This window comes from Sceloporus occidentalis, unplaced genomic scaffold (genome assembly GCF_023333645.1).
Source record: "Sceloporus occidentalis isolate IW3139 unplaced genomic scaffold, rSceOcc1.0.p SCAF_4, whole genome shotgun sequence".
Taxonomy (NCBI): domain Eukaryota; kingdom Metazoa; phylum Chordata; class Lepidosauria; order Squamata; family Phrynosomatidae; genus Sceloporus; species Sceloporus occidentalis.
In genome coordinates this window covers 39,413,004-39,433,406 of record NW_028316984.1, presented here as the reverse complement: position 1 = coordinate 39,433,406, position 20,403 = coordinate 39,413,004, and the positions used below count along the sequence as shown (strand labels likewise).

At 40.0% G+C, this 20,403-nt stretch overlaps 1 protein-coding gene across 1 annotated transcript in view; it reads left to right on the top strand.

Annotated features, from left to right (window-relative positions):
- The first annotated feature begins 208 nt into the window (after positions 1 to 208).
- The window catches only part of LOC149313789 (uncharacterized), a 66,487-nt gene continuing 46,292 nt past the window's right edge, over positions 209 to 20,403 (top strand). The window contains exons 1-8 of the mRNA XM_089523291.1: positions 209 to 371; positions 3,259 to 3,827; positions 10,801 to 10,821; positions 13,374 to 13,433; positions 15,098 to 15,151; positions 15,955 to 15,999; positions 18,477 to 18,503; positions 18,754 to 18,798. Coding sequence (XP_089379417.1) covers positions 215 to 371; positions 3,259 to 3,827; positions 10,801 to 10,821; positions 13,374 to 13,433; positions 15,098 to 15,151; positions 15,955 to 15,999; positions 18,477 to 18,503; positions 18,754 to 18,798 — 978 coding nt within the window. The 5' untranslated portion in view covers positions 209 to 214. The remainder of the gene's footprint in view (positions 372 to 3,258; positions 3,828 to 10,800; positions 10,822 to 13,373; positions 13,434 to 15,097; positions 15,152 to 15,954; positions 16,000 to 18,476; positions 18,504 to 18,753; positions 18,799 to 20,403) is intronic.

Here is a 20,403-nt window from a genome sequence, read left to right as displayed (position 1 = left end):
ATGCAAGTGGCAACAGCCAAGGCTATTTTCCTATAAAAGTCCTACAAAATATTGTACCATATATTAAGAATGCTGTAAGAATGTTGAATGCCTACTTTACAGAATATGCACGTGTTGGTCTGCTAAGTTTCTGTGTTTCCTTCTCTTTGACATGCAGAAAAACAGCTTTATGAAATTGTTTTTTCTTATGTCTTTTGGGAAAGCAAAGCAAATCATGTTCTCCAGATTATGGTGGCTTTTATTTCTGCTGGACCACCATCCATCTGTGGCACAAAACACCAATGAAGAAAAGAGAAATGGAGTAAGAAAACAGAAACCAAAAGCTTTCCTGTCAAATGCAGTGGAAAAATATCTCAGTTCAAGTGATCAAGGTGACTATTTGTATGTTAACAGATTTCTTTAAATTTATTATTCCTGGTTCTGAAATTTATTTTTATTTACAGGAATTCAGTGACTTTGAAATCTGCATGCTATTTTAGAATCTGAATATGTTTATAGAAAGGGGCCATAGCTCAATGGTAGAGCACCTGCTTTGCACACAAAGGAGCAACGTCATCTTCATTAGCATCTTCAAGAGACACTAAAGCTTGGCAGAAAATCCCAAGCCTGAAATATTATTTTTAAAAAGTAATTCATTATATATCTTTACAACCCTTCCCCTAATGTAATTATTCAACATTTTTGTTGCCAAAAAGAAAAAGAAAAAAAGTTCCTTATTATGCTATTTGCTGTTTTATACTTTTCTCGTATTTTTCTGTTACCTTTTTAATCCTTACAATGCCCTTTTAAATTAACTAGAAAACATTACTCATTAAACTGTTGTGTGTGTGTAGGTTGTTAGTCCCATTTGAAACCTTTGAAATGTAACAATATTGTGGCCCTGTTCCCACCTCCCAAGTAATGAGTTACAGGTAACCATGTCATTTGCATTTAGTTCCTTTCAAGTTCAGTAGAACTTCTGTTGGATCAGGGATGCGATTCATCTGGCCCGCCAGATGTTACTAGACTTCATATCCCATCTTTCCCTTCCATTGCTTATACTGGCTAGGGTTGATGGGAGTTGAAGTCCAACAACATCTGGAGGCCCATATGACCTCCTCTAGACAGACCAATGGTTTGACTGTACAGTATTCACTTTAAGACAGCTTCCTATGTCTATCAGAAGAACAGGAAAGATAATTTCTGGACCCATACAAATAGGCCCAAATAAAGCTGCTTCAGGTCACTTTGGAGGTATGCTGTTTAAATGATGCATGTGTCCTAAGAGTCCAGAAGCCAGGCCAAAGCCATGCTCCAGTTCTAAGGACTGGACCACAGCTTTGGCACAGCTTCTGGCCTCTTAGGACACATGCATCATTTAAACAGCATACCTCCAAAGTGACCCAAAGCAGCTTTATTTTGGCCTGCCTGTATGGGGCCTCCGTTACTATATTCCTTCATAACTGTGCCACTTTCTTCATGACTACCTGCACTCAGCTTGCTGAAACTGATATGGTGCTGTTGTGGAACCCACAAACTGCACACACACACAGCCCTTTGACATCATGCGCTTCTTAATCTTGGTCCAGATCCAAAGAACTATTTATAGGCAAGTCAATGGGCTAGCTAGGACATGCCCAGGGGAATATTTGAGTCCTATCTCTCCAGCATTAGAACCCCCAACCAGTGGCGCCACTAGGTTGACATCAGCCAGTGCAGTAACTCATGTTGTCATCCCTCACATTGTCCTCATCCCATACCACACCATATAGAATCCTTAGTAATGCTTTTTGTACTAATGTGACTCATAAATCATAATTACTGTATATTGCTGAATGTAATGGCAATAGTTATGACATAAACAACTAGCAAAACTAAAATACTTTTAAATGACAATGCCATATGCACAGCTTAAATATATTTACATGTACATTGCTTCATGTGGTTAAAGTGAAAATTTGGTAAGATGTGATGTTTTTTAAAACAATTTTAAAAGAATATTTTTTTATTTTTTTATTTTTTTAAAAAATTAACAAGTCTTTGGGCCTCTTTCTCTTCCCACTGAACCTCACCCCACTCAACCATCTCTTCAATGTTTTAAAGGGATGCAGGCAAACAGCACAGCCCATTTCTGCCAAAAGGCAGATGTTTGGGGACCAGGAGTATTACTCTCAGGGTGCCAACTGATGTAGTCCACACTCCTCACACCCCTAGGTAATGCCTCTGGTACCTCTTGCTCATTTTCTGATTAAAAATGGCTTACTGTATGACATATGGGGACTACAATTTGAGAAATACAGGGTACTCTTGGATCCACAGAATGTAGACATTTGCTTATGCAAGTTTCAGTGTGCGCACGCAAACACACACAGATTGTGCTTTTCTTACATTCTTCTGTTCACCTCCCACCAGCAGGCACCTGCCAATACAATGTAGAACACCTTGATGTGAATAAGCATTTATGATTCTATAGTGCTTTCACTGAAATACACATGGAAGTCCCACATACCTTACAAGCTTAAGTTCTATAACAGACCAAACTACAAAACTTAGGAATCCTAAGGCTGGTGCCATGACTGTTTAGTGGGATCAGACCTTTTTGTACCATTTTGTTGGGGTACTCATTTTAGCGACCTCAGAAGGATGGAAGCCTGAGTTGAGCTTGAGCCCCTGGGCTAGTATTGAACTCTCAACCTTATGTTTGAGTGAGTGGCTGCAGTACAGGCATTTAACCACTGTGCTACCAGGGCTCTAACCAGGGGAACAACCTATGTGGCCCTTCAGATATTCATGAGCTGCAACTCCCAGAAGCCCTAACTGAATAGTAAGGAATACTGGGAGTTGCACTCCAACAATGTGTGGGTGCTTTCGCCAATTCCTATCCTGCTATATATACTTAGATGGATGGAAACAAGTTCCATTGCTCTCAGTGGGGCTTTGAGTAGACATGCATAGGATTGAATGTGGAAAGCACCCATTAATAATCAAATATGTTGTAATATAACTTCAACCAAAAAGTTTGACTTTTAAATCAGAGGACAGTTTAGTATAGAATAAATGAGTACAAAATACAACTGGGCAGCAAAAAGCCTTTTGTGTGTGACAACCAGAGGAGGGACAGCTGGCAGGAAGAGGTGAATTTCCAAATGTTTGTTAGTATGTGGACAGGAGTGTTCCAAGCATCCCTGAAAGATTGGAGATTATAGGATGGAATGAGTCATTTCCCCAGTGTTTATCTTGATATATTTTTTCTATCTGACTTGCTGTTATTACTTCTAGATGAAGACTGCATTCTGGAAATGGCTTTCCTCTTGGACAGCTCAGAGAGTGCCAAGAACTTCAACCATGAACAGCAGAAAAAGTTTGTTTTGGAAACAGTGGACAGAATGAATGGACTGCAACTCACCTCTGGCCGCCACCTGAGCTGGAGGATAGCTTTGCTTCAGTACAGCAGCACTGTCCTCATAGAGCAAACATTCAAAGATTGGAAGGGCCCAGATTCTTTTAAGTCCCGTATTGCTCCCATAACATACATCGGCCATGGTACTTATACCACCTATGCCATCACCAACCTCACACAGCTCTACATGACCGAAGGAACTCATGGTAGCGTAAAAGTAGCTATCCTGTTGACTGACGGAGTGGATCATCCAAGAAACCCTGATATTTTTTCAGCTACGGCTGATGCTAAGCATCAAGGTATCGTGTTCTTCACAGTGGGAATGACCAGAGTAGCTGAGGAGGTGGCCAATGCTGCCAAGCTCCGGCTCCTGGCCAGTGTTCCAGCATCCAGGTTTGTCTTCAATCTGCAGGAGAAAGGAGTTGTGGAGAAAATTCTCAAAGAAATGGTAGGAACAACTATTTTAGACAGGCCTATATATAAATTCTCAGCATATATATTTTACTTGTAGTATGAATATAGTATATAATAATAAAGTGTTGTGTCCAAAAGGCATATGAATAGAAGGCAATTTGCACTAGTTTTCCTTCTGAGAGCTGCCTTGGATCCCACTTTGAGAGAAAGGCAGCATATAAAATAAAAAAGAACAAATCAATAAATTCTTTTCCAATCCTTTGTGAGCAAAAAATGACTGAAGAGGCTATAATTTCAAGTTATCTATGCTTTGGCATACCCTCCAACTGTCCCAATTTGACAGGAACAGTCCCAGTTAATCCTCTGCCATCCCATTTTTCAGCTGCTTTTAAAATGTCGCACTTTCTCTCTTCTTCCACTTTCCTCATTCATCCTCAGCTTTCTTTAATTGCTTCAGAGTCCAAAAGTGCAAAAGTGGTTCATATTCAATTAACTCAGCAGGGGAGAGAGAAAGGAGAGGACTTAGGCCCCATTCTCACTGGTAGTTTTGCCCTGGAAAGAACTGGGGAGCTTCAGTTTCCCCCTCCCCAAATCCCTCTGGAAGCAAGTGCTCACTACCTAATCAGGGGTATTTTGCCCCGAATGCCTTCTTGAGAAATTGGGTTTAAAATGAAGGTGCCTGCTGTCAGTCAACTTTCAGTTCTGCTATCGTCATAGGTGATGTTTCCAGCACTCATTGGGGCATCAGCAGTGTGCTTCCCCCCTCCTTTTTTTTAAAGGACCAGGCACCCAAACGCGCACATTTTGTGAAATTTAAAAACCTCCTCTGTGTGTGTGTGTGTGTTGTGGGCATTTGGGTCAGTGCAGGTTATGATCTGCCCTTGGCCCCATTTTCAACCCCAAAATGCAAGCTAACACCATCTCTGCATCCTGTATCCCCCCTCCTTGCCACCCCAGAATGCCTCATACATATGTAATAATAATGATAATGATAATGATAATGATAATGATAATGATAATGATAATGATAATAATAATAATAATAATAATAATAATAATATTCCTCACCTCAGAAATGCCAGAAAAGGAAGCAATGCCATGCATGCTTTTCCTAGGCTACCCCTTTGAGACAGTAGCTAAACATTCTGTGTATCAATTTGCCAGTTTGCCAAATTGGAAAGAGAAACATATTGTAACATTCGCATTATAGCATTCATTTGCATGCTTCAAAGCCTCTTGCAAAGGGCTCCTTTCAGCGAGGAAGCCAGGAAATGAAAGGGAAAGTGAACAAGCAGCTAGCCACATTCTATCTAAATATAGATCTACCTATTGCAAAAAACATGTGCATCGACGGAGAAAAATAATGTAAAAAAATAAAAATCAAAGGGAAAAGGTCCCTGCTGGAGAGCAGAGCCTTGGCTTGCTCTGGGCCTCTGACCTGCCCTGAATTGACCCCATCAGTTACCCCCTTTTTGCCTCCTGTCACCCTTTTGCCTCCGGTCAGATTCCCCTTTTTTGCATCCTTCCTCTGGCTCCTTCCTCCTCCTCCTCCTCCTCCTCCTCCTCCTCCTCCTCCGATGAGGGGAGGGAATGCTCACCCTCTGCCTGCCCTCTGCCCTTAATCCCTCCCCTGAACTTGACCCAAACATGATCAGGGGCAAGTTCATATTTCAGGGAACCCGGGTTTTTTCAAAAAAAGACGGATTTTGCCCCGAATCTGGATGGCTCAAGCTAAAGGGCATTTGCTTGTGCATGCCTTGAAATGGATTGTGACAGAATCGGGGCCAATATGAACTTCACGTGTTAGAATCGATTCCTAATCCGGGGTAAAGTGTAGTCTGAATGGGCCCTTAGTATTGCTCTTCCCAGTAGGCTCAGGCAAAGCAAACTGCTGCAACCTCTCCTAGATTGTCTGTTATTCCTTGTTAATAATTCTTGCCATCTTGACTATCTTCTAATGTTGTTTGGCCACAGCTATTCTTGTTTTCATCTGTGAAATGTTGGAGAGTATGCTTTGGTAGATTTAAAAGCAAACTATCAGAGCAGAATGGGGGAACCTGCAACCCTCTAGATCAGTGGTACTCAACCTTTAAACCTTAGGACCCCTCTTTACATCTACATACAGATGCTGCAAGCCCCTCAATACAGTATATGAATCAAATCTTTTGTTTATTTAGTGTGCTTATTTTCATTCACAAAATAATGTATATTCATGTTTTAATATTCTATAAGGAAATACGGTAACATCTTTCAAAGTAGAATAGATTTATTTAAGTGAACTTAATATGTAACTCAATGCATGTGTAAATTTTTACACATAAAATGGTTTGAGAGGAGGAGGAATCAGGGTCTCCAAGTCTTGCGCCTCCTCTTGAGTAACTCTCATGCTCCCCCGGGAGTCCCACTCCCACCATTTTTTTTTTTTTTTACTCTAAGCTCAGGCCAATGGTGAAGCATAATCAGTTTTGTAGTTCAGTAAAACTTTGACAGCTACAGTTTCCCCTGTGCCTGTGTAATTTATCACATACGCCTTGTGTTTTCTGTTCTGCCAGAAGGCCAGCCCATCAACACTGAACACTGACAATTTGATAATACAATGAAGCCAGCCCTGACAAATAAATTAAAAGCAATTGAATATATCCCCTTTTTAAGTTCTGCTGAAGTTCATATGCACAATCACAGAGCAAGGCTCATTTTGCTGCACCGAGTACAAACTTGTAGGGATGTTTGTCTTTTCTCCCTCCCACCCACAAAAGCCCATGTCTGTTTTGATTTGTGTCCTATAGTCCTTTAGGCCTCTTTGTCTATGGTTTTTACAGTTCTCACTGCCTGATTTGTTTTAGTGAGACATGCCAGTATGGCATGTACATCTATTAATTATACATGAGTAAGTGACAAAAACCCTTTAGTCTCTGTCCCTTGTTCCTGGGATCTATTTTCAATTCTTCTGGGCACTATGGAGGTCAGAGGCCTAACTCATCTACTCACAGGTCTGTAAATCCTGTTAGCAGGAGAACTGGCTCCTACTGTCCTTGGGTTCTTAGTCTCTGTCCCTCTTTCTTCCTGCTTGTGATCTGTTGTGGGCACAGAAAATGCCAGCAGGAACTAAAAAAAACTCTGGGACTTTTAGTTCATGAGAGAGTGTATCCTCTTCTTACCCAGCTAAGTGCTCTCCAGATGTGCTGAATGACAGGTCCCATCAAATTTTGGTTGTAGATTATGGGAGCTGTAATCAATACATCTGGTAGGCACCAGGTCAAGAAAGTAGGAGGCTAGAACTGCCTATTCAGAATTCTCCATGTCCTGCTCTAATTCTGCTTCTTTTTTCTTTTCTTTTTTTAAAAAATGTATTAACTATCACAAAGAGGTCAAATATTTACAGAAATTTTTTTACAAAGAAGATGGTGGACAAAAAAACCCAAAACTCAATGAGTGATGGCTGGCATCCTTAATTGGATCTAGAATTATGGACCTTTAAGTGCTCCAAATTCACTTATTCCCAACCATGAATGCCCCCCCTTGAATCCCACCTTAAACTCAAGAGAGCTGCTCCAAGGTCTGATTTGATGGCAACTGGGGTGAAGCAGGATGACATTTCCAGCCACCTCCCTCATCAAGCCCAGTTGTGACGAACAGAACCAGGACTCCTGTTGCAATTCTTCATTGCAATTCCCCACCATACCACAGACTGCTGGTATGAGTGGTCTGGAAGCATCATCCTACAGCATCCCAATTACCAGCAGAACAGACCACCATCACTGAGAGTGTCTGCTGGCTGTTAAGGTAGGTTTGCATAATCAGGCCAGGAGACATTATTTACTTGTGCATTTGTAATTGTTAGCAATGTAGGATCTCAGCCAACAACATAACAAGAACAAAAGTTATTGTTAAGCTTAGCATGTGGTTTTGGAGATTGGCTATTACTAGAGCTATTAAAGAATGGACACTGAACACTATAGAAGTTTCAAACTTTTTCTGTATCTTTCAATAACTTTGTTTCTGATTTGCGCCAGCAAATGAGTCAAGGGCTAAGCAGCCAACCAGACAAAGAGGAATTCAGGCTCCATGAACATTTTCACACATGAACTACTTTTCAGCCTTTCTTATTTTTCTCATGGTTATTGGCTTGTAGGCCACTTTTGGCAAAGTATGTGGGGCCCCTACAAGAAAAATACAGGGTTATACAATTTAATACACATCTTACATTGAAGTTCTAATTTGTATGTTTAAATTCTACACCTGTCAACCTCTTTCTATGAATCATGATTTTTATCACATCATGTTTTAGGATTTGGAAAGCATTTGTTTATAGTTTGGTTGTTAAACCCCACAAGTAAACATTGTTTTTCACAGGCTACAGCAGTTCCTACTTGACTAGTTGGCTCATTCTGGAATTGTGTAGATGGGATCCAGGACAGGGCTCATATAACTTGAAATCTCAGCAAATCTTAGAGCAGAATGAAGTACTGTAAAGCTCTCAAGCAAGAAGAAGGTACCTATGCTCCCGCACCTTCCAAACCCCAATTTTTTAACCACAGCTATTGCTTTGCTGGTGAAGGAAACACAGAACAATGCCCAGCTATGTTCTCTTCACTCAACATCCCCTTCCACCATTTCTACTAGTGTTGGGAGGGGACAGGTGTGTCAAAAGTCAGGGTTTGGAAGGTGAAAGAGGACAGGTACCTTTGTTACCCTTGGTAGAGTTTTATAGTACCTTGTCCTGTTCCTAGATCTGTTCTGGTTTACACTTACAGGCACTCTGTACAGTACGAGATCCAGTCTGGCAACCCCAGTAGTGAGTGAGGGTTAGCTAGCAATCGCCAAATACAACATCTGTTCCCTTTGGCCTGGAAAAATTGCTTGGCTGAGACTATCTGTCATTGGGATGATAAATCCCACTATTGTACGCCGCCTTGATCCCTGGAAAGGCGGGATAGAAATAAAATTTTTATTTTATTATTATTATTAAACAGTGCACCATGGTATATACAACACTGTGGTGGCTGCAGGATATGAGAAAAATTGATGAGTTTTGAAGAGGACTGCTAAACAACAGAGTCTGGAAAAATTGCTCTCCCTTTTTTATTACAGCTCCCAGAAATGCCCTGCCAGTATAGCTAAAAGGGAAATTCTGGGACTTGTAGTACAAATAAAGGAACTGTTCCATTTTCTGATTTGGAGCCTATTAGATTGGAGATACATGTAAGAATCCTAATATGAAGCAGCCTACAGCCAGCTGTGCCTCATGATTTGCTTCTTTGTATAACTGTATGATTTTATTGAATAAATAATCATTTTAGGCCTGTTGTCAATACCTTATAGGAGCTTCCAAAGCCCCTGAAGGCATGCCATGTCCATCCCACCCCAGTCAACTGTAACTCTATGAGTCTTTCAACCTGCTTTGGTCATTAGAGGTTTTGCACATAAGAGACAAGTCATCAACAACTGAAGTTTTTCTCCAGTATGAAATGTGTCATACAGTGTAGTGATATACAGTTGGTCCCACATATCCACATATTCTGTATCCATGGATTCCACCATCCTCAACTTGAAAATACTCAATTTTTAAAAATCCAAAAAGCAAACCATGATTTTATATAAAGCATTTTATATAAGGGACACCATTCTACTATGTCATTGTATATAATTTAACTTGAGCATCCACTGATTTTGATATCCACAGAGGTCCTGGAACCAAACCCCAGTGGCTACTGATGCAGTAACTAAGGATGGCATCTCTCCTCTAGATGCCTGCTTGGTGTCGGTAATGGGCTGGATGAGGGAGAACAAACTCAGTGTGAATCCAGGGAAAACGGAAGTACTGGTGATAGGTTCCCCAGCTTCTGGTGGTGAGATCTGTCACCCGGTCCTGAACGGGGTCACGCTCCCCCTGAAGGACTCGGTGCGCAGCTTGGGAGTACTCCTTGATTCGTCGCTCCAGCTGACTTCTCAGGTGGATGCAACGGTCAGGAGTGCCTGTTATCAGCTTCGGCTGATACGCCAGCTGCGTCCCTACCTGGACCGAAAGGACCTTGAATCTGTTGTACATGCTTTGGTAACCTCGCGATTGGATTTCTGCAACACGCTCTACATGGGGCAACCCTTGTACCAAACCCGGAAGCTACAATTGGTGCAGAACATAGCAGCTAGACTGGTCGCTGGTGCTTCCAGGTCGGACCATATAACACCTATTTTAAAAGATCTTCACTGGCTGCCTATACGCTTCCGAGCTCAATACAGGGTGTTGGTTTTGACCTATAAAGCCCTAAATGGCTTGGGCCCAGGGTACTTGGAGGACCACCTCTCCCCACATAATCCGCCTCGCACACTCAGAACTTCCGGGACTAAATTGCTGGAGGTCCCTAGGTCTAACCTTACGCGGACCTCACAGAGGGCTTTTACCATTGCTGCCCCTTCACTTTGGAATAAGCTCCCTACAGAGCTTCGCTCCACCGCCTCTTTAGCTGTCTTTAAAAAACAGCTGAAAACATATCTATTCCGGCTGGCCTTCCCACCTTAGATTGTCTGTTTATTTTCCTCCCCCTTTTTTTTCCTTTTCGACTCCGGACCGATGTAAACTTTTTTCTCTTTCTTCTTGCCCTTGACATGTGTATTTTATTGTTTTCCTGTTCCTGTTTTTTGTAGTAATGTTTTTAACTGTTATATTGAATTTTAATCCTGTATTGAAATGTTTTTATAAATTTTGTAAGCCGCCCTGATCATATCCATGGAAGGGCGGGGTAGAAATAAAATTTATTATTTATTATATTACCAAGGGCCCACTTTACTGATGAAGCAAACAGTCTTATTAAGTTATGCCAGTTATCTTGCTGTTAAAGGTATAGGTGTCTTTTCAATGAGAGTTGGCAGTGGCATGGTATCACAAGTTGCAGGTCTCCTTATTGAAATCATCTTGTAACTTACAAGAAATGTTCTGTCTACATATTTTTCTTAATGTGTGCTTAACATCTAGCTCTAATTTTATTTGTGCTTATTTGTCTCCCCAGAAAGATCTGGTAGAAGAAGGGGTAAGTATTATTGGCAGGGTGATGGTGGTGGTTGTGGAGGAGGATTTCATTTGCATGTAAATGAATTTCTTTTGCACATTAAAGTGAAAATTAAAGAATGAAATTTTGAGGGGAAAATTACAATGTGGATTTACTCAAAGACTGTGCTGTTTTAACTGCTGGAGCTTCATTGAGGAAATGTGTAGGTATTATAAGTATTTTATATATATTTTCTAAATATATAGGAACTTCCAAGGCCTCTGGTGGCGCAGTGTTTAAATGCCTGTACTGCAGCCACTTACTCTCAAACCATAAGGCTGCGAGTTCAATACCAGCAAAAGGACTCAAGCTCGACTCAGGCTTGCATCCTTTCGAGGTCGCTAAAATGAGTACCCAGATTGTTGGGGGCAATTAACTTACACTTTGTAAACCGTTTAGGGAGTGCCTAAGTGCACTGATGAGTGGTATAGAAATGTACTTGCTATTGCTATAAATAAATATTATGTTAATGTCATTTCAATAATACAAAATGAAGAGAAGAACAAGAAAACATCTTATTAAATGTCAAAACATTGTTTAGACTGTACAATAATATACATCCCCTGCTTATTCTAGTAGATGTAATATGTAAACATATTACATATATACATGCAGGAAAGGATAGAGCAATTCTGAAACCCACAAACATTACCCGTCTGGCAAAGCTAACATTAGATCGCTAAATGGGATTTTCCAAAGAAAAAGAAGAGGCAGAGTGGAAAGAACCTTGGGCCCACTGCATGCTAAGTCCCTTCACTGACCAGGAATTCTTTCATTTTACACCAGTGGTACTCAATTTTTTTAACTTTTGGGGGACCCCCTTTTACATCTACATGCAGACATTGCAACCCCCCCCCCCATTTGCCATAGCATATGAATAAAAATATTTTGCTTATTTTGTGTTCGTATTTTCATTTGCACATTCATGTATATTCACATTTTAACATTTTATAAGGAAATAACATAGTTCAAATTAGAACAGCTTTATTTAAGTAAATTTAACTGAACACATGTGTAAATTTTATGCATACAAAAGTTTGGGAAGAGGAGAAGAAGGAAGGATCAGGGCCTCCAAGTCTTCAGCACTCCACATCTCTGCTGGGGGCCCACCCCACCTTTTGAAAACCACTGCATTGTACAATTATAGCACTAAAAGCCCATTTTAACTGCAATGACTTCATCCTATGGAATCCTGGAGCTTGTAGTTTTGGGGAGCCACTAGAGCTCTCTAGCTGACAATTCTAAAGACCCTTTCCTAAACTGCAAATCCCAGGATTCCATAATATTTTGACAGGGCAAAAATGAAGGCATATCACTATAATTGTGTAGTGTGAAAGGGCCTGACATAGTTCCCAGTCTAACCTCAACTTTTTGACAAATAAGTATATAATTTGTTTTTTAAAAAATGAAAATATAAATAAAAACAACATCAAAAAAGAATGTCTTGGGACAAGGAACCAAAAATGCATCCCTTACATGTCCCACCCTGGCCAGTGAAAGCTGTCTGACATTCAGGAGTGGTGGTGTTTCAAGACACACCCAACAATTATGACTTCACTGTAATTCACAAGTATATTATAATCTTTAAGGTACTGCAAAGGCCAAAATAGTCTAAAGGCCCCAGATCCCATCTGATCTTGGAGCTAAGCAGAGTCAGCCCTAGTTAGTACCTGGCTGGGAGACTGCCATGGACTATCAGGTGCTGTAGACTATATCTTAGACAAAGGAACTGACAAAACCATTTCTGAGTATTCCTTGCCTAAGAAATCCCTATGAAATTCATGGGGTTTCTAAAAGACACACACACCCCATATAGCCATTTTAAATTTGGTACAAATAGAGTTCCTCCAGGAGGCTATGGCGGGATACAAACCACTGCTTTGCGGCGCTTCCCCGCCGCCGTTTGCTCCGCGCGGGAGCTGCAGCAGTCAAACCATGCGGCTTCCGCGCGGAGCAAAAAAGAAGCTCTATTTCGGAGCTTCTTCTTGCGGCGCCTCTATGGCGTCGCGAGGCGCCTGGCGCAGACTCACGACGTCATAGGCGCCGCGACACGTCTGGACGCTATGCGTCCAGTACGTAAAGATGGCGGCGCCCATGTAGAAGGGGCGCCGCCATCTTGTACGTATAGGATACGTACTAGGGTTAGGGGGGTGCGGAAGCACCTCCCCTTCCTAACCCTAGTACGTATCCTATACGTACTATATGGCGGTTTGTATCCCGCCTTTGTTTCTTGGAATAAGAAGCAAAAAGAAATGTAGATACTTGTACATTCCTAGGTTCGATAGAATGGAAAGTATGAAATTCAACACCAAGTTAGAAATCTGAAACCTGAACAAGATCAGAAAAATAATATGGGGAACATTCAATGAAAAACTAGAAGGGGTATCACAAAATGTGCAACAGAATACTGTTTCAAACATATATCTTTCCTATTCTTAATAAAGAAAAAAAATCAGAAAATAAAAGTGAGGTAGGTCTGTTAGCTAGAGAATTTCAGCTCTTAATTAATTTGTATCATTTGTTTTTGTTCAAAGTGTCCCCAGCCTCCTATATGTAACTGTGAAAAGGGCGAAAGGGGTGTTCCTGGCCCTGCTGTAAGTAGCCATTCTTTTCTATTAACTTTCTTCTCATGCTTAATGATAATTATGAACAGATTTTAATCTAAGTATTTTATTAATACCTCTTTCATGAAATGAGCATTTAGAAGCAATGGTTGTAGAATCCAGTGACACATAGTCTTTTTCCATACAGACCAGGGTTGGAATCACTGTTCAGCATGGATACATCTGAATAACCTTGGGCAAGCCAAACTTTCTCAGCCTCAGAGGAAGCCTCAGAGTAAAAAATAGAGATGGGTTCCTGTATCTTTAATGATTGTATATTAAGAGGGAATTTTGGCAGGTGTTGCATGTTAACCTTGCATGACAAGGAACACCTGCTGAAATTCTCTCGACTGTGCAACCATTAAAGATACAGGCACTGTCTCTAGTTTTCAACCTGACAATTCTATTTACACTAAAACTGTTAAAAACATTTAAAAACATAAGAACATTAAAGGCTCAGCCTTATATTGCTTACTTGAAAGGAAGCTGCAATGAATTCATTGGGACTAAATTTTGGGTGACCATATGTGCACTTGTGCTATAATTCTATTTTTTGAAGCTTCAGATTTCAAAACATGCCAGAATAGCCTATCATGTTCCTTCTTGCCCTTCTTGTTTCAAAATATATCCATTGTGGGTTTTTAAAAAGAGCTTTTAAAGGAATTTTCTTACCTATCAGACAAGTTATTTTGAGTACCTAGTAAAATCATGGCTTGATCACTAATGTTTCAGTTTCTTGGCTTTTTTATGTTTAAATTGTATTAAAGTGATTTTTAAGGTTTAGATTATTTTAAAGTAATTTTATTGATTGTACCCTGTCTGAAAATCTCTTGTGGATAAATGAATAAGAAACACTTTATTAAATAGCTATACGAATGGCACCCACACATCACCAGTGAGAAGCAACACAAATGAACACACCAATCAATATGATAGCAATGATGATTTTGTTATTTTATAATAAAATTATGTAAAATTAATAATGATAAATGTATTATTATAAAAGGAAGGAAGGCAGGCAGGCTGTTAAGTAGTAACAAACAAGTAACCTGCTCATGTTCATGATTCCTATATAGCCCCTAGTTTAGGGGCTATGTAGGTACTGTGAAAGTTCCCCAATCTCCACTTCCTGGGAAACAGCCATTGTGAGTGACAGAGGTGCCCTTTTAAATGGTAACAGTTGGCTAATAGCCCCATCTCCCCTTGCACAAGTGATCTCCAGCATGAATTGTGACAGGGAACCTGCTTCTGCCTGTTTCACCGGATATTGTTCACAGGGGAAGAGACCCCCATCCACTGAAGCAGTTGCTTCCTGGTAAGTGGTGATTGGGGTGAATAGGATTGAATGCACTGCATAGCACCATAACTCCAGTGGTTACACATACATAAATCGCCCACAGGATTCCAATCATCCTCAGTGTTAATTTGCATGGAAAATCTGATTCAAGCAAGACCCACTTTAAGCTTCAGCTATAAATCTTTACAGTTTGATTACTTTCTTCCTGCTCATTTAATCATTTTCTTAACAACCAAAATATAAAGCTCTATAACTATGTAGCAACAAAAATATAAAAGTAGGTAATATGCAGTTGGTGGGAGAAGTTTGAAGATGAGCCATTGTGTTAATGTTCCTCTGTTGTTTTTTCTTCTTTCAGGGTAAAAAGGGCCGTCCTGGTGATGATGGAGCTCCTGGGCCAAAAGGAGTAAAGGTAACTTGTCACTTGAGATATAATTAAAATGTCCATTAATTAAGAGTAGTCATAAGAGTTGTTCAGGTCAGCATTACCTGGTGTGCTTGCTTCATCATGAGAATAGTGGGGTGCCATGCCAACTGTCATGGTTGCATTCTGTGGAAGTTTGTTGTGGCACCAGAACTGTCTGAAAGAGAAGGCTAAATAGCTCACAAAACTACAAATCCTAGAATTCCATAGCATTGCACCATATCAGTTAAAAGGAATGTCAAACTGCATTGATTCTGCAGTGTAGAATTAGCCTCCACTACCTCCTTGATCAGTTTTCTCACAGGGAAAGTGGTGGTGTGTCTGAAAGTGAGATGTTGCTGTTCATGTTTCTTCACAAACCAGATACTTGATTTTACAGAGTTCTTGTTTATGGGGAGAGCCTCCATGTGAACAGGAACTTTTCTTCGGTAAATACATTGCTTTCCATGGGAGGGAAGTGATTAAAAAAGATAAGCCAAGCACACCCACCCACTCCTATGTTGAAGAAAGCATGGTAAGTAATGCCCAATAAAAGCATGTTCAGGCACCACATGGCAAAGGTTAGAACTGAAGGTATATAAATCAATCTATGTTTAAAACTGCAATACATGTTTGAAACTGCAGTACATATTTGAAAGCAGGACTGGACTGAAAGATCTATCCTCTCGTTCTTTTCTTCTTAACATGGTTCAAGCTGAAGATATATGTAGCATAGGGTAGTATATCACTGACTTCATGGTTTCAGCATTGTAATGTGAAATAATAATGTTAAAACGTCATATTAATTCTAGGGAGAGCCAGGCCTAAATGGAATTCCAGGAAGAGATGGAACTGAGGTAAAACACCATATGATCTATGAACTTTTTGCTCTGGAGTAAATGAATGCATTCCTACTTTCTACAAACTCACACACATACACACATTATGATAAATCTAGTTTGTGCCATTCCCCTGTGCGTGTACGTGCCTTCAAGATGCTTGTTGACTTATGGTGATCCCATGAATTTCATAGGATTTACTTTCTTATAAACAGAGGTGGGCAACTCCAGCAGATCTAGGAACCAATGCACTTTCCTGGAACTCTTCAGGGGCCCAAATCTCAAAACAAAGAAACCCCAAAATGACTTGGAAATCCACTGCTCTTTTGAAAAGAATGAGGGGGAGGGCAGTAATGTGCTGGAAAGGATAAAGAAGGGATAGATGGAGGGGTCCCAAATCCCCATGCTAGCATTTTCAGACATTGGGTTTAGGCTCATTTCTGCAGTAGCGGCTAGGTCAAGCAGCTGTCACTTCCATTCCCCTTACCTATGCAAGGTCTGTGGAGTAATCATGGCCTGGCCTGGGACATGGTTCAACCTTGGGACTCAGTAGACATTTGTGGCCTGGGACATGGGTCAGCATTGGGACACATTAGACATTTGCACAGTAGTGGCTTGTGGCTACCAAGTGTGGTGCTGAATCTACTCTGTTTTATAGGTTGAACTTTGGAGGGGCTATCTGAGTTGCTGAACTCTGCCTTCAAAATAGGTTCAGCAGAGTGGATAGCCCCTTAAAAATTTGGGTTAAGCCCCATCAGTACGGAAGTCATCAGTTGCTATCCCATTTACAAGGGCAGCCTTAGATGTTTTCCTAACTGAAGCAGAAATTCAAGCAATACACACTTTATTTATTTATTTATTTATTTATTTATTTATTTATTTATTTTAATTTACTGTATTTATACCCCACTCTCCAGCCCTAAAGGCTGTTGTTGTACAGGAGCTAATTTGGTGCTTTAAAAATGTCCTATAAATCACTAAGTACCACTATAAATAAGTCCAGCAATGCTATAACATTTCTAAATCAGTATATATGTCTAATTACTTGATTATAAATCAAGATAAATTGATAATACAATTATTATATGAGAACAAAAATTATAATTGAAAAGTCCAACCAAAAAACACCTTGCAAGGATATAAGATGCTGCAAAGACAAATTCTTCTGTTTATTCCATGATTGATAATATAGGATGAGTATCCCAATGATACAAGTTCAGTAAACAGCCTGGCAATAATGGCAGTGTCCCGGTGAAACACAATAAGTCACCTTGTGAAGATTTTGCTGGGTTGGTATATCAAAACTGTAGACAATCAGGGTAGTAGTATATAGCAAATAACTGAAGCAATGTTAGCATTTATATCAGTAGCATTACTTATACTACTGATACATTCATATCCCCTTCCCCACCACCACCATTCCCTTCTCCTTTTGTGCCATGTATTTTTAGATTGTAAGCCTGAGGGCAGGGAACCATCTAATTAAAAAGATTGTATGTACAGCGCTGTGTAAATTTACAGCGCTATATAAATAACGGTTAATAATAATAATAATAATAATAATAATAATACTATCTCTGGTAGCAAAGGCAGCTACCTCCAGAGTTTATGCAGCCATTTTTCAGTAATAATATAACATTTATCTTCTGGATTATAGTTCAAGAAGATATGATTCCAGTAAGCTATTCCATGCTTCCATATTTTAGGCCATATACAGCTTACAAGTAAAGAAATCCTTGATTTTCCCTCATTTACAATCCAAGTGGATAGAGATGAGGTGGTGCTAGTGACAAGCTCACTATTTGGTGACTTCTCCCCCAATAAATATACCCTGCCTTTTCTCCACCTTGGTTACTGCTTCCTTAGCACTCCCTCCTCTCTGTCTCAGCTCCTACCTCCTGCTTAAAGGGGAAGGAAAGTACCAGTAGTTAGTTTTTCTTGGGCAATAGAAAAAGATAGCATTCCTTTTAGCATTTCCATATCAAATTTTCATGCTTTCCCAGAATGTTGTTGTTGTTGTGTGCCTTCAAGTCATTTCCAACTTAGGAGGATCTTAAGGCAACTCTGTCACAGAGTTTTCCTGCCAAGATTGATTGGGGATGATTGCCTTTGACTTCTTCTGTGGCTGAGAGAATGTGACTTGCCCAAGGTCACCCAGCAGGTTTCCTTGACCGAGTGGGGATTTGAACTCTAGTTTCCAGAGTCATAGTCCAGTGCTCAAACCACTATACCATCCTGCTTCCTAGGGTGTAATGGTACTGAAACTGAAAGGGAGACTATGGCATGTTTCTGATCACCAAATACATGCAACCATGATAGAGCCAACTCGAATGCCGATTCTGTTACCCACTTCCAAATTTCATAATAGCAGTCTGTTTTAGGTTAGTAGATAAGCTTTCTTTCCTTAGTGCCCTGAATATCTTACCTGAGCAATATCATGCTAATTTTGTCAATATGTATCTCCCCCCCCCCTTTTTTTTTTTTTTTCTAATAAGGGAAAGTCTGGCTACAAAGGGGAAAAGGTATGGATTTTTAAAATATTTTTTGTCATCTTGGATCAACTGTTTGTTGCATGTCAATGACAAATATAACCATATTTATGGGATTTAAGGAATATAAATTTAGCATTTAAAATACATTTCAACAATGGAATATAATGAGAATGGTTGTGGTGAAAAAAGCACTGAAGAAAATACTGCAAATATTTTAAAATGTTGACATAATGTAATTTTGATTTATTACACTGATGAATATACATGTTTTAAATCTAAGGGTGAAAGAGGTGAATGTGGAACACCAGGAATAAAAGGTGACAGGGTAAGTAATAATATTATTGTTAACATTAAAAAAAATTATGTAGGCATCCGTCATAGAGCTGCTAGGCCTAATCTTGTAACAATGGTGTGAATATCAGTGGCGTCACTAGACTTGGGTTTTCCCGATGCGGAAATTCATCGTGTCACCCCCCCCCACCTCATTGACCTCCTCCCATACCCCACCATACAGAATCCATAGTAATGTTTTTTCTACCAGTGTTACTCATAAATCATAATTCCTGCAGTCACCGAATATAATGGCAATGGTTGTGACATAAACAAGTAGGAAAATTAAAAGTATACCTTTAAATTCCAATATCATATGCATGTACATAGTTTCATGTAGTTAAAGGGAAAACCTGGTAAGATGTGATGTTTTTAAAGAAAATTTTATATATATATACATATATATATTATATATATATATATTGTATTTTTTTTAAAAAAAAAAACCTGAGGCCTCTCCTTTATTCTCCCGCTGTGCGTCATCCCACTCACACCAGCATTTTAAAGGGACCTAGGCAAATGCCAAAGCCCATTTCTGCCCAAAGGCAGATGGTTGGGGAGCAGTGGTGTCACCCATCCTTAGGGTGTCACCTATTGCAGCCTGCTCACCCCTTGTGTCCCCCTAGTGACACCCTTGGTGATTATGAGAAGTACAGTGGAGGATTTTGAAGTTCAGACACTCATCATCATAGTCCCGGTAGCCACACTATCAAAAGTATGGATCAAGAAAGGCAGCTGTCTTCAGTCTTATCAGGAAACCTGTTCTAACACTTTTGCCAAAAGTTGTTCTTTCATAACATGATGAATAAATCTAAAGCCTTACCCAGCCATTTGCCAGCTGATGTAAAGAGCTAAAGCTGAAGATGAGGGTGTGAGTCTCCATGTAAGCCCTGCACCTAAACACTGCTGTTTTTCTGGAAGCATTCCAGACTTATACAGGACTCTCTGCCTGCATTGAGTTGAACATGGGGTATGTAGTTCCCATGAGCAGGAACTCAGCTTTATCAGGGTTTCCAATCAGATCAGTTCTGTAACTGTATTCAGCTGAACATATCCAGGGGTAGCTGTATTGGCCATTTAGGCAAATACAATGACATCCAAAAGCCACAAGACAGCAGTATCTTTATTGGGCCAACCAAATGCACATAATACATGTTGCAAACTTTCAAAGCTCCACCGGCTTTTTCATCAGGCAAAGGTGTTAAAAACCATACAGGAGAAAGGAAATTATGATGATGTTAGAGTCACAGGCCAGAATTTTGTCAATGTATTATTGTTGTTCTTATTGTTGATGTTGTTGCTTTTATTTAAGATGGTATGGAGGTATTTCCATGTAGGCAGGCTGAATGTAGGTAGAGAGACTTATATAGACATCTTTGTATAAGACCTTCACCCTGATCATTGATGGTGTCCATATCAGTAGAGTGGTGAGTTAGTTCAATATTTTAGTATGGATTTTAATGGGGTTATCCAAGATGCTGAATTCTGTCTCCAAAACAGCTTCAGTATTCCAGATAGCTCCTTTAAAAGTTTGGCCTAAAACCTAGGCCCCATTCATACTGGTCTAAAAGACCTGGAGGGAACTGGGCTGATCCGGATG